Source organism: Octopus sinensis, linkage group LG4 (genome assembly GCF_006345805.1).
Source record: "Octopus sinensis linkage group LG4, ASM634580v1, whole genome shotgun sequence".
In the NCBI taxonomy this organism is placed as follows: Eukaryota; Metazoa; Mollusca; class Cephalopoda; order Octopoda; family Octopodidae; genus Octopus; species Octopus sinensis.
The window spans coordinates 7,130,248-7,158,149 of NC_043000.1; the positions used below are offsets into that span (position 1 = coordinate 7,130,248).

The window sequence follows — 27,902 nt, forward strand, 5'->3', positions numbered from 1 at the left end:
CGGGTTTGTTTCGACACTTTAGAATTGGAATTTTTGAAAAGTAAACATTTTGCATTATGTAGCTTGTTATTCTCTTTAAGTGAACATTTTTCTGGTTGAAATACACCGAAAAATGGCGACACAGCAGTTTAAAAAATCGTAAAAAATAGGGATTTTCATAGAAAAAAAAGCACCTTTTTTATGTAAATAATTTTTGGTGTTAACATGCTCCGATTTGAATTTTTTCTTCTACTGAAGGAAGAGCAAGTGGACATTTTAACCCAACCCTCAGCAAAACACAAATACGTCACATAAAAAGACAGGCTTGTGGATACATTCCAGCTGAGTGACCAGGAAGTGGCAGCCAAGATACAGGAGGAAGAATTAGGCAATTCTAAGCCTCTGAAGTTGATGGACAAGGTGTTGGCACCAGTTCCCCCCAGTGAGTCACCTTCCTTTTTGTTTAAGGAAATATTCCTCCATAAATTATCACCCCAGGTCCAGGCCCTCATAACTCAGACCAAGATCAAGGACCTGTATCAGTTAGCGAAAGCAGCAGACTAACATTTTTTTTATCCAGTGGTGGTATGGTCAATGCCATAGGGTCAGCTTCGAGACATGGAAGACAACCTGTGCTTCTACCTTGCTATTAATGGCCCCGTCCATGTAGCTCAACCGCCAAACAGGGCCACCCCAAGCAGATCATACCAACCCTTAGCAAGGAACAGTCACTAAAGAGCCAAGTAACCACATGCACAGGCAGGACAGTTAAAACATCTTCCTGGTTTCAATGACAGTCAACAGTTCTGGTGGTGAGCTATATGCAGGGCACTGCTGAAGGATTTATGATGGACAAACTTGATGCAGACTGGCTGGAGAGTTGGTCTGCAGCAAAGCTGACTTCTGGTTAAGTGGGTTTTCTACAAAGCAAGTGTTGACTGGTGGCTGTTACCTTCATGTCTTTAACTAAATAAATCTTTCACAAACACATTCTGAGTCTCTGTTAATTTTTTTTTGTGTGTGTATAGCTTAAGTAAAGCTATTCTAACTTCATTTCTTTCTAAACTTTGCAAGTCCCCAGCATCCAAAGTCATGTCTTACTACTATGCAACACTGCATTTGGCATGCTCACATCATACAACTTGTCCTTCACTCCGGGAGAAAGATCCTTTGTTTCCATAGAGGCAGTAGGTCCATGTTCTTACTCCAGCTACTAAGCTTTCAGAGCACTTCTCTGCCACCACTTAGGTTGCCAAGGTAACAAAATCAACAGACTACATCTAGAGAGCCTTCAGAACCATTCAGAGAATCAATTTCCTGGTAGCTCTTAGTATTAAATGCTCCTATACACCTGCTGCATATGAGGGCTTTGATGAGGATGGTGATAGGGGGGATAGGAAGTAAATGGGTCTCAAACCAATGAGCAGCTAGAGGTTAAGTGGAAGAGATAAAGGTAACAGGAAAGTGAATTGTAGGGATATGAGAGTGTGCCAAAGTGCAAGGGAAGCAGCAACAGTAAATTAGGTGGTAAATATACCTATGCACACAGACACACGCATGCGCATGCACGTGCACACACACACTATCACATATCCATATGCATGTGTGCGTGCATGTGTGTACATATATATATATATATATATATATATATATATATACACACATATATATACATATATATATATGTGTGTGTGTGTATAAGTATGTTGGTGCAAACAGGAAAAATAGAATGAATATTTTTATTAATATTTAACAGAAGCAAAAGAGTGGCTCAAGGTCTGAGAGTTTTGTGCATTGGCACTTCTGCGATCAGGTCTTCTCTAAAACCATGAATTGCTAATCAATTCAGCCTTTTGTTATCACTTCCATGAAATGCAATATCTTGAGATCAGTCTTCACCACAACATACAATCAGTCCTGCTACTCTTAAAGATGTAATTTTTACCAGCAGAAATAGTAGCTCCCTGAATTATACACACACACACACACATAGATATATATATTATCATCATATATGTGTGTCTGTGTGTGTGTGTGTGTGTGTGTGTGTGTGTGTGTGTAAGCCGGGGCATGGCATTGAAGAATTTTAATCGAATAAATCGACCCCAGTAATTTTTTTGTCTTTAAGTTTATTCTGTCAGTCTCTTTTGCCAAACTGATAAGTCACAGGGATGTAAGCACATCAATTAAGCAGCGGCGGGAGACAAAACACAAAGATATGCATACACCTACATAAGCACAACACATACACACACACAACAAGTTCCTTTCAGTTTCCATCTACCAAATCCACTCACAAGGCTTTAATTGGCCTAAGGCAATAGTAAAAGACACTTGCTGAAGGTGCTACAAAGTGGGACTGGACCCAGAACCATGTGGTTGAGAAGCAAACTTTATACCACACAGCCCCATGCCTACACCTATATATATATATATATATATATATATATATATATATATATATATATATATATATATATATATATATATATATAATAACAAAGGGTAAAATTAATTAATTAAAAAGTAATCAATAATTTCACCAAGTAGAATTCGGCATGAAAAAAGGACCATTTCACAGTAAACTTAAGTAATACTTAATAATTAGGGTTCAGCAAAGATTTGCTTTACCACATACCGAAGTTTAGAAATAGCAGCCAAAACCTTAGCTATTTCTTCTACTTTAAAAAGTTTCTCTGGGAGTCCCTTTTTAAAATAGAAGAAATAGCTAAGGTTTTGGCTGCTATTTCTAAACTTCGGTATGTGGTAAAGCAAATCTTTGCTGAACCCTAATTATTAAGTATATATATATATATATATATATATATATATATATATATATATAGAGAGAGAGAGAGAGAGAGAGAGAGTGAGAGAGAAGAAACTCAGTGATGAGTATATATATATATATATATATGTAGATGTAGGAGTGGCTGCACAATTATAACAGTTTTGTTTTACTTTATTTTGCACCAACATACTTGCATCTCACATAACCATATAAAATTACTGCTCACCAATGCTATTTTAGTCATTTTCTGAGGTGTTCTTTCAAATAACCGATTTATTTTTAGTGTTAATATTTAGTATTAATGATATCCATATTCTTTAAAATGTTATCAACTTACTATGTCAGCATTTTTATACACTTCTGCTTCAGTGCAGGCTTTGTCTATAATGTCAACCATTCCACATTTATACAGAGGTGTTCCTAAGAAAATAGAAAAAAAAAAGTTAAATTAGAAATTAATCAGACAAGGAATATTTTCAAAACTATAATTAAACTACAATTGATGAATAATTAATGAAAATTTTAACAGGCATATTTTAACCTTTTGGCATTTAAACCAGCTATATCCAGCCAAAATAATCCACCTGAATTATTTTCAAACTGGCCAGATCTGGCCTTTCACACTTATCCTACAAAATTATTCTAAAAATAAACAATTATGCCACTGAAATCTCAAAGCCACAAGTGACTAATTCATATAAATGCGAATAAATCTGAATGTTATAGGGCTAATGGAAAAAGATGTGGTCTAGTGGTAAGGGTGTTGCATTCATGATTGTATGATCATGGTTTCAATTCCTCAACTGGGTAGTGTGTTGTGTTCTTGAGAAAAACACTTCATTTCACATTATTTCAGTCCTGTAATGGACTGGTATTCCATTTGGGGGGATGTAGCCTGCCTGCCCAGCCAGTGGGGTGGCATTATTTAAAAGCTGTAACAATGCAAGAAAGTGCATTGCGACTAGTGGTGCATAACAACATCTAAAAAGTCTGGTTGACACAGGGTCAATGATATTTTAATACAATATGTTTTGAATTCAAATCTTGCCAGCAGTGATTTCACCTTTTGTCACTTCAAATTTAATAAAACTAGCGAAAACCCAGAAACTTAGCAAAAACCAAAGTATTAGTAAGTAGGAAGGCAGACAAATCACAAATCCCTTCATATAGATGGCTCTGCTTGATCTGTAGAAAAGGCATAGGTAGAAACTCCATAAGATGCACCCGGTAAGCCTTGGACACATAAAAGGTGCAGCAGTATCAGAGAAGGGTTAACAGGGAAAATAGATTTTGTATGTGGAAGATGTAGAGGTGCAATAAACACCAAAAATGTACAGAAAATAGACTCCATCAACTGCCAGTGAGGTAAGCTAGAGGTAGTAGATAGTTTCTGTTGTCTAGGTGACCAAGTTAGTAGTAGAGGTGGATGCTCCAAGAGCATGGCTATGAGTATAAGAATAGGCTGGGCAAAGTTCAGAGAGCTCCTACTTCTGCTGGCAACAAAGAGCCTCTCCTTCAGAGTAAAAGGTAGATTGTATGATTCTTATGTGCGAACAGCTATGTAGCAGTCAAACATGGGCTGTGACAGCTGAGGACAAGTGTAGGCCTGAAAGAAATGAAGCCAGTATGCTTTACTGGATGTGCAATATCAGTGTGCATGTTTGACAGAGTGTAAGCACCTGGAGAAAAAAGTTAGGCATAAGAGGCATTAGATGTGGTGTGCAAGAGAGACGACTGCACTGGTATGGTCATATTATGTGTATGGATGAGGACAGCTGTGTAAAGAAGTGCTGATCTCTAACTGTGGAGGAAACCTGTAGTATAGGTAGACCCAGGAAGATATGGGACGAGGTGGTGGAGCATGATCTACGAATTTTGGGCCTCACAGTGGCAATGACTAATGAGTGAAACCTTTGGCAATATGCTGTGCTTGCAAAGACCTGTCAAGCCAAGTTAAATTGTGGTCATGGCTGATGCTGGTGTCACATAACTGGCACCTGTGCCAGTGGGATATAAAGAACATCTTTCGAGCATTGGGCTTCATGGAGGAAAAATAGCTGAGCTCCTTTTGAGTGTTGGGCCTCACAGAGGCAATGACCAAGACCTTTGGCATTATCTTGTGCTTGAAAGCCATCAAGCCAAGCAAAATCACAGTTGTGGCAGATACCAGTGTCATGCAAATGGCACTTATGCTGGTGGCTTGTAAAAGCACCCATTACACTCTTGGAGTAGTTGGTGTTAGAAAAGGTATCCAGCCATAGAAACCATGCCAAATCAGACTGGAGTCTGGTGCAGCCTTCCAGCTTGCCAGCCCCGGTCAAACCATGGACAACAGACATTAAATGCTGATGATGAGTGATTGGCCTGAATGTCATAACTTTGTCCATATTAAGCTGGTATTTGGAACATAAAATAACTAGAATTCTTGGTGGAAGGTTTAATTTTGATCACTTTTTTAGATCTTTTAGATATTTTTTTTTAACATATTTCTGTTCTATCTTTCAATTAATTTTGAAAATAATGAAGAATTTACTAAAATAACTGTTATTTTTCAGTTAGTTTTGGAGACCTAAAGTTTTAATTTAGATCACTTGAAAAAATGAAGTTGTGAATCAAGAGAAGTCTCAGACAGTTTGGTATCAAGAGGGTTAAAGTTTTTTTTTTCCTTTTGTCTCACTTAACCCTTTTGTTACTTTCTTTTTATTGAAATTTTAAAAAAACCTTTGTTATAATTAATAATGAAGAATATAGAACAATAACTTTATCATTATTAATCTGGCATTTGGAACTTAACATGAAATTTTAATTGAATTTAGATCACTTCAAAATATGAATTTTGTATCACAGACAGCAGGGACAGTCTCAAGACAGATTAATATCAAAAGGGTTAATTAAAAGAAATGAATATTCTTTATCTTAGAAATTTTGTGGAAGTTAAACTAAGTATTTTGTCATCCCTAAAAAATAAAGGTATGTACTCTTAACCTTTTAATAACCTCTTTTTATAGTAGAAAGATTAAAATACAGGAGTGAAGTTTAATGTAGTTAATGTTAAGTGTCGAAGTTTCAAGAGTTTGTAATGTAATAGACTGAAATATATAGACAGGAAGGAAATTCCAGAGATGAGTGCTAAGGAAGAAGGTGAAGAAATATAAAAGCAGGTATAAGGATATCAGAGGGGCTTTTTTTTTTGTTTTTGTTTCTTTTTATTCTAATATAACTAATAAAACTGCAAAACTGAATGGAAATACACCACATAAAAAAAATTCTTACTTTAAGTCAGTGATTACAGATAATGGCTTTCAATGAACAGAAGTTGTAGTAATGGTTGAAGAAACAAGTTAAGATATATTCGTGGGAAATAATCTTCTTTTGGTTTTGTTTTTAATCTATTAACACCCATTATAGTCTCAAGAAGTTGAGGATATGGTTGAAATTATAGCTCTTGAGTGTTGTGAAGTAAGAAATAGAACTTGAAGGCTGATAAATATTTCACTCTGGTATGTCTTGGGTCAGGAAGCACAATGGTTGAGTGGATTAACTGTTGGCATATGAGATTGTATCATGATTGCTTGACACATTAGTCAAGACTAGGGCACAACTGTATTGTGTTCTAGTTGCTACATTTTACTTAGCTGGATAACTAGTACATGTTTCAGTTGGGAATACATTTGTAATAGACCAGTTGTCACTGATCACTTTTATGCTATGTAACCCAGAAAAAAAAAATAATAATAATAAAATCTACTGGTCTTTCAAGCTGTACGACTTTGTGAAAATATTTTTAAGAATAATTTTCTTTTCAAATAACATATTTTATAATCATTATATACATCCAGTCAAGATGTCCCAATATTTGGCACTTTTTCTATCAGTTTCTACTTAAGACTGAAGCCTATTTTGAATATTGGAGTTAGATGCTTCTAAATAGTTATACATCTTCAACTCTTTAGTACTCAGATTACTCAGTCAAATGCAATGCTTTGAGTTAATCCTGTATTATCTTGTAGCTTTGAGATTTCAATGGTGGGATTTCAATAGTTATAGAAAGACATTGTAGGGTAGGTGTAAGAGGTTGAGTCTTGTCAGTTTGAACAAAAGACAGCTGGAATATCTGAGTTGGATATGGTCGTATTCATGTGGCACTAGCCCGGGTATCTCTCACATGGCACCAGCACAGGTGCTCTTCACATGCTGTCAGCATGGATGCTTTCCTATGTGGCACTAGTATGGGTGCTCCTCATGTGGTGCTGGCACAGGTGCTTTTTCTGTGGCACTGGCATGGGATAATGAATGATAATGGACCCCTCACATAATATGAGTTAAATATAGCTATATCTTCTGCTTATCTGAGTAATTAATCATCAGAACTAAAGAGTTAAACTGATAAAATTAACCATTTATTAATTGTTTTCCAATAAAACTGATTATAGATTTTTATTTAAATCTTATATTCTGCAGATTTTATTAAAGTAGAAGTGGCTGTGTGGTAAGTAGCTTGCTTACCAACCACATGATTCCGGGTTCAGTCCCAGTGCGTGGCACCTTGGGCAAGTGCCTTCTACTATAGCCTTGGGCCGACCAAAGCCTTTTGAGTAGATTTGGTAGACGGAAACTGAAAGAAGCCCGTCGTATATATGTATGTGTGTGTTTGTCCCCCCATCATTGCTTGACAACCGATGGTGGTGTGTTTACATCCCCGTAACTTAGTGGTTCGGCAAAAGAGACCGATAGAATAAGTACTAGGCTTCCAAAGAATAAGTCCTGGGGTCGATTTGCTCGACTAAAGGTGGTGCTCCAGCATGGCCACAGTCAAATGACTGAAACAAGTAAAAGAGTAAGGAGTAAGAGTATAGATTTTTTATTTAAATCTTATATTCTGCAGATTTTATTAACATAGCCGAAAGGTTCTTGAAGACTGTTAGGCTTGATGTAGTTGATGCAGGTATGACAGAATTTCAAAAGGCATTAAGAATAGAGATATATAACATTCTTTCACAAGGTCTAGGAATTTTTCTGGTTGGTTTAGTATTAGAAAATAGCTAAGATTATGATGGTTTCCAGAAAAAAAAAATTAATTTGATAGGGACTAATTACAGAGAACAAAAAGATATTTTAGGCAGTTTAGACAAGAGAACTTATTCCATAATTATCCATTTACTTGGAAAGGTTATGGTTATATATAAAGTCTAGACATTCATTGTTTATAAGTGAAGCCTTTCAAATTATGAAAATTTCATTTTTTGTTGGACACGGCTTTCAAACAATAGTCTGTGCATAATCTACTGGCTGTTGATGGTTTCTGTGTCTTATTAATGGTAGGGATGTCACAGTGAAGAAGAGAACTTGGAATGCTTGCAATGAGATATGCCAGTAGCAAAAGGTATGTCGAAGATATTTTAATGGATCAGTCAAGCCTGTGTAACTGATGTTTAATGCTGGTTAGAGTAGCTAAAAAAAAAAAAACCTCAAAAAGCTTCTGTAATATTATGATATGGTTGAATAGGAGTCGTGAATGCTGGTAGTAAGATTATAAATAAATATAGTTATAAATACAGTTAGGTTATAAATATAGTTAGGTAAGGGTTATCTGTTGATGTGAGTTTGGGAAAACTGCATTTCTGAATATGGTTAATTTTAATTGAATAACCAAAACCAGAAGGGATATGATTATCATCATTTAATGTCCCTGTTTTCCATGTTGGCAAGGGTGAGAGGGTTTGACAGGGCTGGCAAAATGGAGGGCTGCGACAGGCTCCAGTTATCTGTTTTGACATGGATTCTATAGCTGAATGCCCTTCCTAATGCCAACCACTTTACAGAGTGTACTAGGTGCCTTTTACACAACACCAGCCCAAGTGCTTTTTATGTGATACCAGCTGTTCACATAGCACTGGCCCGTGTGGTTTTCATGTGGTGCCACCCTGGGTGATTCTCACACACCACTGGCATGGATGCTTTCCACATTACACTGGCATGGGTAATTTCGATGTGGTGCCAGCATGGGCACTTTTATGTGGCACCAGCGCAAGTGCTTTTTACATGGTGCCAACATGGGATAATGCAGGATAATGGATCCATCACATAAAATGAGGTAAATAAATATATCTTCTGTCTATCTGGGTAATTAATCATCAGAACAACACTAATGTAAACAAGATTTTGATAGCTTGTCCAGATAAAATAATTAATAGAAACGTAAACATAGTCATTGGTGGATAAATGGAAATATAATTATAACATTTTAGGTATGAGTAGAACTGGACAGACGGAATTGAAATTTTACATAGAGAGAAGCAATGGAATTTATAGAATCAGAAAAGATTAACATGGAAAAGACATATGCACACATGAATGTATGTGTGCATGCATGTATGTATATACATAATTATATGTGTATGCACATGTATGTATATGTATATATGTATTTATGTATGTCTGTACATATGTATGTATGTAAAAAGGGTAAAGACCCCCTTTGATCATGAATGACCATGGGATTGCTCCTAGAAAGTTACCCTCAGAGGCACAAATCTGGGCAAATTTGTTTATGGAAGACTGGCAGTCGCCCATGCATACCAGCTCCCTACTTCACACCACTGATGTTATCCAAGGGAAAGGTAAGGGCCAATACAACTTGGCACCAGTGATATTGCAACTCATTTCTACAGATGAGTGGAACTGGAGCTACGTGAAATAGAGTGTCTTGCTCAAGAACACAACACACAGCTTGGTCGAGATATCAAACTTACTAACTCATGATTGTGAGCCCAGCACTCTAACCACTGAGCCATGTGCCTTTGTATGTATGTATGTATGTATGTCTGTATGTATGTCTGTATGTATGTATGTATGTATGTATGTCTGTCTGTATGTATGTATGTATGTATGTCTGTATGTATGTATTGCTGCTGCTACCACCACCACCACCACCAAACTTCTTAACCACATAGATATGACATATATATATATATATGCATTTTATATATACATATGTATAATCTGTTATGATCTACATTTTGTTGAACAAAATAACAGAGAGATTGATAGTCCATGTATGCATCAATAATGATGGTGAATTCTACAACTCACTGGTCCGACCCCAAAATCTCATCTTCATAAAATATTGAAGACATGTCAGTGTCACGCGGTCTATCCACTCAAAGCCTTATCTACAGGAAGAGCAGAACTTGTCACCACAGCCTAATAGAACACTCACCCATCTTACAATGCTGCCACCATGCAGAGCAGAATACTGTATACTACCCCATGTTACTACTTACAGCTAGTTGAACTAGGCCAATGGAAGTTAAGCATCTTGACCATGAATACAATGCTCTAGATTATAAAATGCTGACCACTTGAATAATAGTTCAACACCCTATTGACTTGGATATATGTGGCTACTAATTGTTCAAAGCCATGACAAATTTTTTACATTGAATTTTTAGTTTATTTCAGCCATCACAGCTAAATCAAAAATATGTCACTCTTTCTTTTCTCATTGTGTTTTTGTTTTAGCTGAATCAAGGAATGCTCATCTGTTTAGCTGCGGTCTCTTTAGATTTCAGGAAATAAACATAATATAAACTGTTGTGTCTGGGGAGAGTCATTTTCTTTTTATGCCTTATAATATAACACACTCACTGGTAAAATTTCCACTTTTCAATAGTCAAGACTATTGAAAAGGTTGCAAGATGCAACGAAAATTTTAGGAAAATAAAAATAAGAAAAAAGTGGAAATTTTACCGGTGTGTGTGTTGAATTATAAGGCGCAAAAAGAAAATGACTCTCCCCAGACACAACAGAAGATGCTTCAACACACGAACTCATATAAAGAATCTTGCAAACCAAATCCAAAAACGAAATATAAACATAATCATCATCATCATCATCATCATCATCGTTTAACGTCCGTTTTCCGCGCTAGCACGGGTTGGACGGTTCGACTGGGGTCTGGGAAGCCAGGGGCTGCTCCAGGCTCCAGTCTGATCTGGCAGAGTTTCTACGGCTGGATGCCCTTCCTAACGCCAACCACTCCGTGAGTGTAGTGGGTGCTTTTTACGTGCCACCTGCACAGGTGCCGGGGGAGTCCGGCATCGGCCACGATCGGTTGGAGCTTTTAACGTGCCACCGGCACGGAAGCCAGCCAAGGCGGCGCTGGCAACATTCGGATGGTGCTTTTTATGTGTCACAGGCACAGAAGCCAGTCGGAGCGGCACTGGCATCGGCCACGTTCGGATGGTGCTTTTTATGTGCCACCGGCACAGAAGCCAGTCGGGGCGGCGCTGGCATCGGCCACGTTCGGATAGTGCTTTTTATGTGCCACCGGCACAGGCATCACAACTACTATTTCCATTGATATTTATTTCGACGTTCATGTTCATGTACTTGACTCAACAGGTCTCCTCAAGCACAGCGGGACGTTCTGGGATCCAGGGTACTTTGAATGGGCAGGGGCTATGCGGAACTGGTGCCAGGAGCAGCCCGGGTCTTTGCAGTCACAGCATATCTCCAGAGATCTCAGTCCTTCGCCATTGCCTCAGTGAGGCCCAACGCTCTGAGGTCATGCTTGACTACCTCATCCCATGTCTTCCTGGGTCTACCTCTCCCCCTAATACCTTCAACTGTTTGGGAGTGGCACTTCTTCACACATCTCTCCTCATCCATCCGCAGCACATGACCATACCATTGCAAGCGTCACTCTTGCACACCACATTTGATGCTTCTTATATCCAGCATTTCTCTCAGGGTGCTTACACTCTGTCGTGCGTGCACACTGACATCACACATCCAGCGGATCATGCTAGCTTCATTTCTTTCAAGTCTACGCATGTCCTCTGCAGTCACAGCCCATGTTTCACTACCGTGAAGCATGGCAGTTCGCACACATGCATCATACAATCTACCTTTCGCTCTGAGCAAGAGACCCTTTGTCGCCAGTAGGGGTAGGAGCTTTCTGAACTTTGCCCAGGCTATTCGTATTCTAGTGGCGATACTCTTTGTGCATCCACCTCCACTACTAACTTGGTCACCCAGGTAGCGGAAACTATCAACTACTTCTAGTTTCTCTCCCTGGAATGTGATGGAATCTGTTTTCTGAGTGTCTGTGGTGTCTATTGTCTCTGTGCATCTGCTGAGTTCGGCTTTCTGCTTACTATAACTTTGGTCTTTGCTACATTTACTCTAAGGCCCTTTGATTCTAACCCTTGCTTCCACATCCGAAATTTCTTTTCTAGTTCCGGTAGTGATTCTGCTATGAGAGCCAGGTCATCAGCATAGAGGAGCTCCCAGGGGCATCCTGTTTTGAATTCCTCTGTTATTGCCTGGAGGACTATGATGAATAAAAGGGGACTGAGGGCTGAGCCTTGGTGCACACCTACTTCTACCCAGAATTCTTCACTATATTCGTTGCCAATCCTAACCTTGCTGACAGCCTCTCTGTATAGAGCCTGTACAGCCCTTATTAGCCATTCGTCAATCTCCAGTTTCTGCATCGACCACCAGATAAGGGAACGGGGAACCCTGTCAAAGGCTTTCTCCAAGTCCACAAAAGCTATGTAGAGGGGTTTATCTTTAGCTAGGTACTTCTCCTGCTTGTTTTTTTTCTCCACGGAATTTAATCCTTTAATTCTTTTAAACCCCCCCAGTATAAAAGTTAATTCGTTCGTTTCTCTATGCTACCCTTTCATCGCGATTATTTAACCCACAAAAAAGCTAACAATCTAGTGAGAGATTTGTAACCTGTTTGAATATGGCAATAAGAAACTTGAAATAAATTTGAACTCATATCAGCTTCAATAATATTGATTTCAATTATTTAGCACAAGGCCAGCAAATTTGGGGTTGAGGTTGTAAGATGATTACTTCAACCCCAGTACATGACTGGTACATATTTTATCAACCTCGAAAGGATGAAAGGCAAAGTCAACCTCAGTGGAATTTGAACCCAGAATGTAAAGTGTGAAGAAATGCCACCAAGTACTTTGTCAAGCATGGTAACAATTCTGCCAGCTTACCCCACCTTAATCAGTTTCAATAATATTGATGAAAAAAATACAGTGAACTTGTGGTGAGGAATGCAAAGTCATACATTTTGGAGAGAGTTCTTCTTCAAGGAAAAGTTGAAAGGAGAGAATTTTATTAATTTCTCTCCTTTCAACTATTCTCTAATGAAGGATTTTGTCTGAAATGTAGGATTTTCTGCTCTTCACAGTAAGTTCACTGTATTCCTTTTATTGATTTTACTAAATTTTACAAGTCTTGCTGACACAGACCAACACCAGCCACTTTGGAATCTATTTGATTAGAGATACCATCTTCAATAAGCAGAATATTTTATCAAAATGAAAATTGATGGTAATTAGTTACTCACAAGAACTAGTAAGAATTATTACATATGCACAAGGACTAAAAGGAATTAGTTCTTGTGTATAACAAGCCATCAAATATCAGTGCTTGCTTTTCTTTCTCATTTTGCTTTTGGTTTCCAAGAATATTTTTGTCCTTTCCTTATCTTCTGTCTTTTACTTATCTTAGTCACTGGACTGTGGCCAATGTTTTAGTTGAATGACTTGACCTCAATGCTTATGTTTTTTTGCTAAGTCAGGGACTTAGTCTGTTGGTCAATTGTACCAAACTGCTAAGTCACAGGGACATAAACAAACCAATGCTAGTTGTCAGGTAGGGGAGGAGGGACAGAGACACAAACACTCACACACGTCACATATACATATATATATATTATATATATCACACACAAACACACATATATATATATATATATATATATATATATGGGCTCCGTGTGGGCAGTATCTAAAAGTTTTTGTCCATCTTGATGCTGACATAAGTTCCTTGTTTTTCCTGATGAGAAGGCGGCATAATGCACCCCTTATTCCTTCGAAATTAGGAATATGCAGCCTTCGAAACATATGTTGAGAATAAAGGAATTTTGTTAAATCGTCGTTCAACTCCATTCTTTTATTTATTTGTATTAAAAAAACACACAAATTTCCACACGAAAGCACGTGATCTCTGTCCTTGGCATGTAGCTTCAACCGTGTTTTTTCTGACATGAATTTGCTACCCAGGTATCGGTTAACCGAATTATCCATACTAAGATAATTCATTCAACTACTATATATATATATATATATATATATATATATATATATATGATGGGCTCCAACCATTTCTGTCTACCAAATCCACTTGGGCCAGGGCTATAAAATATGACACTTGTCCAAGGTGCCATGCAGTGGGACTGAACCCGGAACCATGTGGTCAGGAAGCAAACTTCTTATCATGCAGCCATGCCTGTGTCTATATAATGGACAGCTAACTAAAGCAAGTAGTTTTATACAGATGTCTGTTCAATGACAACTACTACTCAAATCATGAAGCAGGAAGGGTTTCTCTATTTCAATAAAGTAAGGATTTAACAAGAAATCTGTAGTCACCATCATCATCATCATCATTTTAACATCCATTTTTCTATACTCTTTTACTTGTTTCAGTCATTTGACTGCGGCCATGCTGGAGCACCACCTTTAGTCGAGCAAATCGACCCCAGGACTTATTCTTTGTAAGCCTAGTACTTATTCTATCGGTCTTTTTGCCAAACCGCTAAGTTACAGGCTTCTTTCAGTTTTCATCTGCCAAATCCACTCACAAGGTTTTGGTTGACCTGAGGCTATAGTAGAAGACACTTGCCCAAGGTGCCATGTAGTGGGACTGAACCCGGAACTATGTGGTTGGGAAGCAAGCTTCTTACCACACAATCACACATACACCTATGATGGTGATGCTTGTTTACAATCATCACATAGTGTCGTGTCAAGGGTGTAAACACATACACAAATACACACGCTCACACATATAGGACAGGCTTCTTTCAGTTTTCCATCTACCAAATCCACTTCAATCAGCCTGGGGCTTTAGTAGAAGATACTTGCCCAAGTTAACACACAGTGGGACTGAATCCAAGACCACATGGTTGAGAAGCAAGCTTGTTAACCACACAGCTATTTCTGTGCCTCACTGTGCCATGCCAGCTTAGTGTGGATATGAAATCAGGAAAGAACCTTTACATCATGGTTTTGTTGTTTTGTTGTTTTTCATGACCCAGAGACAAAAAAGAAAAAAGTAAATAGGAGTCACAACACTGATGATAATGCCTTAGCAACTCATCAATGTTATCAATACAATGTATAAATGTTGAGCAATTTTCATGGGTTAATAAGTTGTTTCAACTTGAGGGGATGTTACTGTTCTTTAAATTCCAATGTGGCTAATGAGTACCATCATCATCATCATCATAATCTGTTCTCTGTTGTCCATAAGTCGGATGGGTTGACAGGATCTTATTTCTTTATTGCCTACAAGGGGCTAAACATAGATGGGACAAAGAAGGACAGACAAAAGGATTAAGTCGATTACATCGACCCCAGTGCATAACTGGTACGATGAGTCCAAGGACTGTACCAGGCCCCACTTTTTTGTTTCAGCATGATCTCTATGGATGGGAGCCCTTCCTAATGCCAACCACATTACAAAGTGTACTGGTGTACTGGGTGCCTTTTTTCACACTACCAGCACTACTGAGATCCCCATGCAACTCACAAGACTATGAGCCCTAAGAGAGGTGGGGGGGGTCAGCTTTATACTTGGAGATTAAAGTATGTGAGAAGCTGGGGGGAGAGAGGGAGGGCAGAGCAGGTTCTTGCAGAAGATTTGCATGGCTACTCAAATTTAGTAAGAGAGGGAGAGAATGATCAGTAGGAGCTGCAATGAGATAAGATAGGGGACATGAGTATATTCCACATAATAAAGCAGCATAGATTTGGTTTCACTGAATGACAGCTTCATACAACCTTTAAGTATTTTATTTCTGAGTGTAGATTAACGAAAATGAAGCAAATTGGACTTATCTGAGTAAACAGAATTTGCTTCATAGCTTGCATGGGAGAAATAAATTAAAGCTAAGCACAAACATTTACTGCAATGTTAGAGTTATTACGAAGTACTCTCAGTGGGTCAGAGAAAATTTAATGACAGACTTGCAGACACTGACTAAGCAAATGCTAAGCATAAAGATATTTCACTGAAAACACCTAAATAGTTGCCTTCTTAAGTTACTGACGACAATACAGTTATATAAAATGATAGGAGGTTTAAACTTTTTTTTTTCCACAAAATTTTCATTAAAATTTCATAAGTTTTTCCTTTAGAATATTTTTCATTTCAGCTGAAAACTATTGCAGAGTAAAACTTCAGTTAATCTTATTTTTTAACAAGTAAGAGGCGGGAGATGAAAGGGAGCCAGGAAATTGGAAGCACGGTGGATAAAGAGGATATTTCTGAAGGCATATGGGAACTTCTCCTTGTAGACATTGCAGCAGCAACAGACAATGAATTCTCTAATGGAAAACATAGTTGCTTCAGGCATTGCACTGTAGCCATGCTGGGGCACTGCTTCGAAAGGTTTACTTGTGTGGTACATATTCTATCAATCTCTTGTGCTGAACTGCTAAGTTACAGGGATGTAAGCACACCAACACTGGCTGTCAAGTGGCATGAGAACACACACAAACACATATATACACAAACATACATACATAGGCACATATATATGTACATACATACATACACACATACACATACTGGCTGTCAAGTGGCATGAGAACACACCACAAACACATATATACACAAACATACATACATAGGCACATATATATGTACATACATACATACGAAACGTACTTACTACATACACACATACACCCACATACATATATAAACACATGACACGTCCGTAAATATTCATACACACAAACACATACATACATACATACATATACCTATACACATACATAACATACAAACGTACATACAATATCTACATACATATATAATATACATACAAACATACAAATACATATATACATCACATACATACATACACACACCACACACACACACATACACAAATCATGGAACTGTAAAAATCTTAAAACTTACCATACAGTTTATGACCTTAAACATATATACAATGTCCTAATATGCAACTATATGCATACATACATACATAAAACAAAACATACAAATCTGCATACATACACACATACTTACAAACAAACAAACATGCACAAATACCCTGTTGTTATGTTGAAATTCCAATGAAGGAACCTTGGGTCTAGGTTAGAAACCAGCTCTATCTCTATTGGCAAGAAATCTTGAAATAAAGCTGAATAATGTCATACATACATAGCACATGAATATCTTTTAAATATTTTTTACTTGTTTCAATCACTGGACAGTGGCCATGCTAGGGTAGCATCTTGAAGGGTTTTAGCTGAATGAACCTGGTACTTATTTTATCAGTTTCTTTTGCCAAACTGTTAAATTGTAGGAACATAAACAAACCGACACCAGTTGTCAAGCAATGTTGGACAAATACAAACACAATCACAGATACACACTCACATACATAATATATACATATATACATATACACATAATACACACATATGCACGCACATGTAACACACACACAATACACACACACATCATGGGCTGCAATAATTTTTTGCACAAAATTAATAAATAAAAACAGTGCATTCTTTGATATTTAAATCTATTCTTGCACCGAGTCATTTACATGTTTTTGTATCTGCTTGTGCAGAAGAGAGAAAGAATGAAAGAAAGAGAGGGGGGAAGAAGAAAGATAGAGAATAGAGAGAGGGGGAAGGAGAGACAGAGGATAGAAAGAAAGAGAATAGAGAGAAGGGGAAGGAGAGAGATGAGATTAAAGAGAGCATTCCAGACAATATAATACTTGACTCATATAAATTTATCCCTTGACATATTCAGAAAAGCAACGATGGCTTGTGTGAAGGTTTCTCTCAAGATATGATCCAATGGCATACCTATACAGAGGCGTGTAGGCACTGCTGTGTTGTTTGGAAGCTTGCTTTGCAAACTATGTCATTTCAGGTTCAATCCCACTGCACAGTACCATGGGCAAATGTTTTCAATGATCACCCCCAGGTCGGCCAATGCCTTGAGAGTGAATTTAGTAGAGAGAAATTGTGTGGGAACCTATCGTGTATGTGTGTGGTGTGTGTGTGCGTGCACTTGTCATCTCAACCCTCTTGCTTGACAGCCAATGTTGGTTTGTTTATGTCCCTGTAACCTAAAAGTTCAACAAAAGAGACTGATAGATCAAGTACTAGACTTAAAAAAATAAGTGCCGGTGCCGATCCGTTATATCTCATAGTTTCCATGTCATCATTTCTAATAAGAGAAGAGCCTCAGGGTTAGTACAATGGGATCTGTCATCACTATCGTCAACTGGTTCCATGGCACTGAATAAAACAGTATGCAAATTTACCAAGTTTGATACCATGAATTCCAATTCTTTCCAATTGAAACTCCTCCTCCTGAAAACTTCAGACTTCAGGAAACAACTCAATAGAATCAACAACCTTAATATCAGAATAATCCTGAACTCCATGATGTAATTCCTGTTCCATAATGATTCCCACTATTTAAAAAAAATGAGCTATGACATGGCTAAGATCACTGGCCTCATCAAATTATTTATCCAAGATAATCTAATGAATGTACATGCCCTGACAGTTCGACCCTATACAGAAAGGACAGCTTGGCAATATGAATGGCCTTACCATAGATAGGTTTAGAAAACATATTTCTTTCTGTAGGCAGAAGTCCTGAAATTTTGGGACTGGGGACTTCAACTGGTACTTATTTTATTGACTCTGAAATGATGAAAGGCAAAGTCGACCTCAGTGAAATTTGAACTCAAAACATAAAACCAAAAGAAATTCACAAATCGTTTTGTCTGGGATGCTAATGATTTTGCCAATTTTGCTGTCTTAAGTTCAGGAAAACATTAAAACATCTTCAAGGAGTTTGGCTGAAATATAACAGCTACTACCAGCTTAGATTGATTTCATGGATGCCGCCTGAGACTTCATGACTGACAAAATGCTATCCCTACAGAAAGAAACTCATGAGCGAACAGTTTATATATTCAGGAATGGCTTTCATAAGAAAACTGTATATGTCTGTAGAAGCTGTGGTCAGAAATCTAGTCACAGGCATCAGCAGAAGAAGCTCTAATTTAGAGGCAAACAGGGAGATTTTCAACCAGGCTGAATCCCATTATGAGACACTAATGAGAAATGGACTTGCTGAGAAGTTGGTGTGTATGAAGAATCCTCTGCCCCATAGTCATACCTAAAGGGGTTAAGAAGAGAAGGGTGATATGGTTCAATCTCCCATGCTATCTCTGCTAATATTTCTAGAAGTTTCTGCTTTAATTAGACAGAATTTCTCAAACACTTGTAAGTACTCTTTTACTTGTTTCAGTCATTTGACTGTGGCCATGCTGGAGCACTGCCTTTTAGTCAAGCAAATCGACCCCCAAGACTTATTCTTTGTAAGCCTAGTACTTATTCTATCGGTCTCTTTTGCCGAACCACTAAGTTACGGGGACGTAAACACACCAGCATCAATTGTCAAGCAATGTTGGGGGGACAAACACAGACACACACACATACATATACATATATATACATATATACAATGGGCTTCTTTCAGGTTCCATCTACCAAATCCATTCACAAGGCTTTGGTCAGCCTGAGGCTATAGTAGAAGACACTTGCCCAAAGTGCCACGCAGTGGGACTGAACCCGGAACCATGTGGTTTGTAAGCAAGCTACTTACCACACAACCATTCCCACACCTACTATAAACTTTTCAATGCTTATCACATTAAGGTTAGATACTCATACTTAGATAATATCTTACCATCATGTGCTACAACAGAAAGAAAAAAACATGCACTCTCACAAAATCATCCTACAACCCAGCCTGTAACTAGCAAAAACTGGGTGAATCTTGCTTCTCAAAGACTGTGATCCACCACATGACAGCTGTAGGAGCCAAAAAGCCAATGATTCCTAGAGATCATTCATACAAAAACTTCATGTACAGAAACATGGAAAACTCCACTTCCCTGTTTCACTCATTCTGGAAACTTTGGGACCAGACACATGACTTGCCTAACATTACATGGAACATCCTTGACAAGGCATTTTGTTGCTCATCTCGAGTTTGAAACTGTCAACTCTGCCTGGCAGCCTGCAGTATCTATCAACAGGCCAACTTAACTACAAGATATAATCCCTGCTTGCCCATAGAGAGATTATTCTCCTTCTCTCTACCCCCAGTGTCACCTACCATCAAGTATATTTAGGCCTAACACACCACTCAATGACCTAATTCAGCAAGTGTGCATTTCCATGTGATAAGAAATCTAACACCATCATACTCATTTTCAAGATATCATTATATATTGAACTGTGGCAACCGAAGCCATTTCAAAAAGCAAACATAAAATGTTGATAATGATGATGCTGATAACGAATCTATAGAAGATTTTATATGTGGTAGATGTACAGTAACAATAAACACTAAGGACAGATAAGAAATAGATTTTCTCAAACGCCCAGGAGACTCTGCAGAGGCTGTAGATAGTTTCTATTACCTGGACGACTTAGTTAGCAGTGGTGGATGATGTTCTGAAAGTATAGTTGCTAGAATGAGAATAGGATGGAGAAAGTTTAGAGAACAATTACTTATGTTGGTAAGAGGCCTCTCTCTCAGAGTGAAATGCAGATTGTATGATGCTTGTGTACGAAAAGCTATGATGTATAGTAGTGAGACATGCACTCTGAATGAAGACATAAAGAGTGGAGAGGAATGAAGCCAGTATGTTCTGATGGATGCGCAATGTCTGTGTGCAAGTAGGATAAAATGCAAATGTGTTGACAGAACAATTAGGCATAAGCGGAATCAGGTGTAGTGTGCAATAGCAAAGACTGATGGTTTAGTCATGTGATGCGTAAGGATGAGGACAGCTGCATAAAAAAGTGTTGATTGCTTAAAGTGGATGGAACTTGTGGAAGTAGGAAACCCAGGAAGACATAGGATGAAATAGTGAAGGCTGATCTCAAGATATTGAGCCTCATAGAGGAGACAACAGACTGGGATGTCTGGTGGTAAAAGGTTCTTGACAAGACTCACCCACCTCAACAAAACTGAGTTCTATATGCTCTCCACCCACGCTACATTGATTCATCTACCCACCCCAATAAAACCAAACTACATCTCATTATGTACCACACCTACCTTCTCCACTGTTCCTACAGTCTACCCCACTTTTCATCTCTCTCTCTTTTGTCCTCCCCCTGTTAACTGTATTGTTACTATCCAGCTGCCTTTCCCCAAACTTACTCTATTCTGCATCCTTCCATCCTCCACATGACTCATTGGTTATGGTCCTTCAACGCTACCCAATTTTTCCTACTCCCCATCCAATCTTGCAATTATCCCAAACACCTATTCCTAATCAGCCTGTGCCTTGTGTGGCTACTTGGACACCTCATCTCCATTATTGATCACTCTTCCTCTTCTCTACTAAATGTGATCAAACATGTCAATCTTCTATAAGAACCTACTCTTCCCTCCTTATCCACTTTCTCTCATACTTAAACCCTTGGTACCCTAGCATAAAGCTAACCACACTCCCTTGTGGGTGGGGGTCATAGTCTTATGAGCAGCATGGTGACCTCAATAGTGCAGGTGGCACAAAAGAAGCACCCAGTACATGCTGTAAGATGATTGGTGTTAGAAAGGGCATCCAGTTGTAGAAACAATGCCAAAGCAGACATTGGTGCATGGACCCATTGAATCTTGTCAGACCAACCAATCCATGCCAATTAAATGATGGTGATGACTGGCAGCCAATCGTTCTTGAGGGCGTGGAGCTGGAGGATGTGAAGTCCTTCGTCTACCTGGGTTCAACGGTTGCTCCAACGGGCCAGGGCGCAACGAGGTCGAGCGTCACATAGGTGCTGCCGGACCCGCGTTCGTGCGCCTCCAACAGTGCCTGTGGAACAGAAGAGGGATCTTCTCGGTGACCAAAGGGCAAATCTACCAGGCCGTCGTTCGTACTATCCTCCTCTATGGTTGAGAAACATGGCTTATGAGGGTTGTCGATCAGCGAAGGCTGGGGTGTTCGACAATGACTGTCTCCGCCACATTCTTCACTGCCGACGCATTGATCAGGTTCCTACAGCCGGTCTTCATCATCACCTGAATCTCCAGCCCCTCCCTTCGGTGCTTCTACAACGGCGCTTAAGGTGGTTCGGTCATGTATCCTGGTGTCCAGAGGGTGAACTGATTCGCAATGTCCTCCTCCCACCTCCACTTCCCAACTGGCGCAAACGCACGGCCGGGCAGCAGAAGACCTGGGCAACGACGATAAAGGAGGACCTCTCCGATCTCTCAGGTCTGCAGGTGGTCGGTCTGCGCAGATGGAACCGCAAATGGCTCGCTATCTCCAGTGACCTCGCACAGGACCATCGAGCGTGGGCCACCATGGTTCGTGATCCTGTCAGGACCAGAGAAGAAGCCAGCTCAACCAGCCCTGGGTGAATACCATCACAAGTACAAGTAAGTGATGACAATGATGTTGAGAGAGGTTATATTATTAATTCTCTAGGTAAGCTCAGGATTAAGAGTATATCTTCTTTTAATCAGAGGACAGTAGTCTCTGAAACAGATCTGTAACAAAGCTACCTAGGTATTTTTCTTAGTTTGCTTCAGAGAATATTATCGTGTGCAATTTCCACAGTGCAAGGCTATTTCTCTGATGACTGTTAGGTCTTGTCTTCATTCCTACATATAAACCTTTAGTCACTGTTAAATTCTAGGTTTTGCTTCCATACAGCTATGAAAATTAGTCATAAGTGTACAAGTGTTCCATCAGAAAGCTTTGTATAAAGACCTGTTATCACCTATAATACAGGAGAGGTGGTTGAGAACCAAGCCTTGGCAAACACCTACCTGTGTACTTAATTCCTTGCTAACTCACACCTTGTTTACAGCATCTCTATCATGGTTCGTATGGTTCCCATAAGCCATTCATCTGTAACTAGTTTTCTTAGCAACCACCAGACTACAACACATGGAGTCCTGTCAAAGGCCATTCTCCAAGACAATGAATGTTAGGTAGAGCAGCTTACATTTATTTAAGTACTTCTCATGCAATTTTCTATCTCTAAATAGAGTGATACTTCAATTTGGCTGAAGACATCAAGTGCACCTCAGCTCAGTTAATTTTCTTTCTCATAAGTTGTGTGATCATTCTTTCAATAACATTAACCTGTTCATCAGTTTGATCTTCTTTGCTCTTGTATCATATATGTATGTATGTATGTATGTGTCTTCTATATATATATATATGTATGTGTATGTGTATATATATATACATATATATATATATAATTAGTGATTGGAAGAAATGGAGTTGAACGAAGATTGTACAGAATTCCTTTTATTACATTCTACACATGTTTCAAAGGCCACAATTTTCCAAATTCTGATTAAATAAGGATACCATATTGCGGCTTTCTCTTCACGAAAAACCAGGAATTACGTTGTCAGAACAAAACAAAACAAAGGCGCAGCAAAGCAATTCGAACGAGGACGCTCCTTAAGAGCCCATGGGTAAAATGTTTATCAATGTACGTTGAAATCGGGGGGTTGGTGGGGGCCGACAAAAGGTCCGTTGGAATAAATCCAGGTCAGGCCGCGGTCAAATCTAGTAGGTGAGGAATTAATGAGAACAAGTGGTGTGGAGATGTTCTATGTGACCAAAGCTAATGTTCTGAATATTTTAAGAATACAGGGTGTGTTTTTTTGGGTGCGAGACAAAACCTACCTAAAAACATGTATGTGTATACTAGCCTATGTGTGCGCCGCCGTATGTTGGCGAGGGGCGCTAGATAATGAGCACTGCTGAAAAAAGCCTGTCAGGCGGCTGAAATCATTCTGTGTTCGTGTGTCCGTCTGTGGCCTGCCTGTCTAAAATTATCATCGTCAAAGGGCTCTTAAGGAGCGTCCTCGTTCGAATTGCTTTGCTGCGCCTTTGTTTTGTTTTGTTCTGACAACGTAATTCCTGGTTTTTCCTGAAGAGAAAGCCGCAATATGGTATCCTTATTTAATCAGAATTTGGAAAATTGTGGCCTTTGAAACATGTGTAGAATGTAATCATTTCATTTCATTTCATTTGGGTTTGAGTCCATGCTGAGGCCAAGTCGAAGACTCCACCCTCAGAGTCTGGTGTGGTTGCCAGGTTGTATTCTCTGCTTAATTTTGACATGTGTAAGAGCGAGTTTGAGTCAGTTTGTGCTCGTTGTGTATATCCTGGGAGATGGGGTTCATCTCTAATGGTGCTTAAGTATCTATCCAGTTGCAATTTGAATGATTCCACACTGCATCCTGATAGATTTCTGACATGTACCGGAATGGAGTTGAACAGTTGTGCTCCTCGAACCAACAGACTTGATTCTCGCAGGGTTTTTGCTGCCTGGCCAGCCTTTTTGTTGATTGGTGGCAGCTGGCAGCGTCTTCCGTGGCGCAGTGAGTGGTAGGTTTTGATACCAAAGTTTGGCACCTTCTGCTCTATCATTTTCCAAATGTATATAATTCGGTATCGCTCAAATCTTCTTTCTATTGAGTACATCCTCAAGGTTTTGAGTCTTTGCCAATAGTCCAGGTCCCTCGTTTCTGAGAAGTATGAGGTAAAATTTCTTTGGAGCGATTCTATCTTAGATAGTTGGCCCTTTGTTGTTGGTGACCACAACTGAGAACAGTAGTCAATCCTCGGAAGTATCATACTGTTCCAGAGGGTTTTCATTGTTGAGATATCTCTTGATTTGAAGGTGCGCAAGATCCACCCGCTGTACTTTCTTGCAGTAAGACAGACTGAGTCAAGGTGTTCTCTGAATTTTAGGTTGGTTCCCATGTGGATGCCTAAATCTTTCACATACTGTTTTTCCATTATTTGTTGTCCTGATGGGTTTCTGTAGTTTGTTGTATTTTTCAGATCTTGATCTGTTCCGTAGCGAATTAGTTCAAACTTCTTATCATTGAACAACATGTTGTTTGTTTCCTGCCATTTATATATGGTGGTCAGGTCCTTTTGTAAGGCCTCTGTATCCACCTCGTCTTTGATTTGTCTCATGACCCTGGTGTCATCAGCAAAGGATGAGACGTTGCTGGTTGTATCTTCATCTATGTCAGAGATGAGGATGAGAAACAGGATTGGGCCGAGTACTGTACCCTGAGGAACACTGCTGGTCACAGGTGATGGTGTTGAATGGGTTCCATTCACAGTGACTGTTTGAGTTCTATTTGTAAGGAACTCATGTATCCATGTACCAACTTTTCCTCCTACTCCTAGCTTTCGAAGTTTGTGACCCAGGATGCCATGATCTACCTTGTCAAATGCCTTGGCAAAGTCGAGGTAGATAACATCTGTGTTGTATCCATTCTCTAGATTTTCTAGGATTTGGTCATGGTGTGCCAGTAGTTGGGAAAGGCATGATCTACCTAACCTGAATCCATGCTGGTTGCAATTCATCAGATTGTTGGATTCCAGGAACTCAACCAGTTTTCCACGAACTATTCTTTCGAAGACCTTGACAATGTGTGATGTCAGTGAGATTGGTCGGTAGTTCTTTGGTTTTGATTTGCTGTCCCCTTTATGTATTGGAGTTATGTGTGCTTCTTTATATGTATTTGGTATTTTGCCATTCTCCATAGATTCCCTCCATATCATGTAAAGGGGTTTCGACAATTGTACCTTGCAGTTTTTAAGTATCATAGCATTGAAACCGTCAGGCCCCGCAGCCGAGTGCATGGAGAGCTTGTCTATTGCTCTTGCTATGTCTTCTGGGTTGAAATCAATGTCGGATAGGGTAGGTTTAGTATGGTCGATATCCTTGAAGAATTTTCCTGGGTCATGGATCTTCATGGTTTTAGATGGCTCACTGAAGACACTTTCATACTGTTGACCCAACATTTCTGCCATTTCAATAGGGTTATTCACTACATCCCCATTTTGTCTCTGGAGAGGTCCTACTGTTGACTTGGTGTTCGAGTATTTCTTTGCAAAACTGTAGAAACATTTGGATTTTTCTTGATGTTTTCTATGGCTCTCTTTTCTGCATTGTTACGTTCTTCATCATAGTGTTGTTTTAGATTGTCTTCTAATCTGTATATTTGGTCAAGGACTTTCTGTAATTCATGTTTTGATGTCAGCTTAGATGTTTTGTTTCTTAGTCTTGACCTTTTGCGCATCAGGATCTTTCGCTCCCGTGGTACAGGTTTTTTTGTGGACTTGGTTTTCTTTAGAGGAACATTTTTTTCACATATTTCTTCGATCTTGTTTAAGAATTTCTTGTGTTTATCTGGCCCAGTAAGGTAGAGATCCCAGTCAATGATTTGTAACTGGTTGTTAATAGTTTCCCAATTTGCCTGGTGATAATCATACCTGCATAGCTTTGGCATGTCCTTTTGTTTAAGAGCTGTGGCATTGGGCTCATTACCAATGTGTAAATGCATTTCAATAATATTGTGGTCTGAAAGGATTGTTGGGGTTGAGTGAAGGTCAAATAGCGTGTCCTCGTTGTTGGTGAAAACCAAGTCGATCGTATTATTATTTCTTGATGCTTCTGTCATCATTTGTTTGAGGTATAATTTCTCTGTGACTTCCAACAGTTTGGCTGCCTGTATTTGTTCAGCTTTTGTCCCCAGTTTTAGTATGTGTCCATGTGGCCAGATGATGTTAGGGAAGTTGAAGTCACCAAGGAGGATAATGTCTGGCATTGGACTCGCTATGTTTCCCAGAATTTGTTGGAGCTTCGTCAGTGGCTCAGTGAAGGATAATGTTGGGCTGTTTGGCGGTCTGTACATTATTGTTACAACTGTATTAAGTTGGATGATTTTTATGCACAGCAGGTTGCAGTAGGCATTTGATTCATTGACAAGTTCTATGCATGCATAGGTATCATGGATATACATGATAACGCCCCCATGGGATCTGCCTTGTCTATCACATCTGAAGATGTTGAATCTATTGATTGTGATTTCGCTGTTGCGGATGTTTTCGTTGAGATGACTTTCAGTAATTCCAATTATTTTGGAGTTGTTTTCTCTTGCTAATTCTTCCAAGAAAGGGACTTTACACTGTTTTGTTTTGTTTTAAAAGGAATTCTGTACAATCTTTGTTCAACTCCATTTCTTCCATTCACTAATTATATTAAACTTCAATTATCCGCACCAACGCACGGTTGCAACACCATATGGTCTTATCTCCAACCGTGGTTTTTTTCTGCTGTGATTTTTGCTACCCAGGTATCGGTTAAACTTTTGAATAATCCGTAACAAGATAATTCATCTTTCCATTTCAACAAATATATATATATATATATATATGTATGTATGTGTGTGTGTGTATATATATATGTATATATACATATATATACGAACATACACATGTATATATATATATATAGTTGGGTTATATTCTGTTAAGAATGCAGTAAAGTACAGTATAAAGCTCATCCACCTCCAGACTTCACTCAGTGCTATCCAACAGTAGTGTTATACATACTGCCAGCTTTGCATTGGGGCTTCTGTAATGTGTGAACAGATTACTGAATAACTTGAAGTCAACAAGGAGTAAGTCAACTGAATGACTGGCGGTCAGCAAATGGCAATTTCAAGGGTAACTGACCACGAAGAATGACTTAGCAGTACAAAGAAATAGACTGGCACACCCTTTAATATGAATTCAGTACTTACCATCCATAGTAAAGCGACCTTCCCACTCCACTTATATGTTTAAAGTAGATAGATTCATCAACAGATTTTCAACCAGGTTAGTGGTCCCAGAGATGCCATCCATGCATAGAGCTGACCAGGCCAACCAGTGCTCTCTATTGATGAAGGTCCCGTGCCAGCCCCTCTGCATCCTCCAAGGTGACATTGGGCCTCTGGAGATCTTCCCCAATCACATCCTGCCATCTGGTGTGGGGCCTGCCACAAGGCTTCTTCCAGCCTGCAGTTGCTGCATCAAATGAGAGTAAAGCCCCAGTAGGATGATGATCTAGCAGAAGATGGAGGACATGTCCATACTAAAGCATGTAACGGATAGTTATGAAGTGAGAAGCTGCAGGCTGATGTGTGTGCA

At 39.1% G+C, this 27,902-nt stretch overlaps 1 protein-coding gene and 1 long non-coding RNA gene across 2 annotated transcripts in view; one reads left to right on the plus strand and one right to left on the minus strand.

The window, feature by feature from the left end:
* Positions 1–27,902, minus strand: part of LOC115210956 (uncharacterized protein F13E9.13, mitochondrial) — a 155,041-nt gene that overhangs the window by 122,578 nt on the left and 4,561 nt on the right. The window contains exon 2 of the mRNA XM_029779760.2: positions 3,108–3,190. Coding sequence (XP_029635620.1) covers positions 3,108–3,190 — 83 coding nt within the window. The remainder of the gene's footprint in view (positions 1–3,107; positions 3,191–27,902) is intronic.
* On the plus strand, positions 658–27,618 carry LOC118762859. The gene is made up of 3 exons (XR_004998603.1): positions 658–746; positions 15,445–15,450; positions 27,607–27,618. It is a non-coding gene; the product is annotated as an uncharacterized LOC118762859 (long non-coding RNA).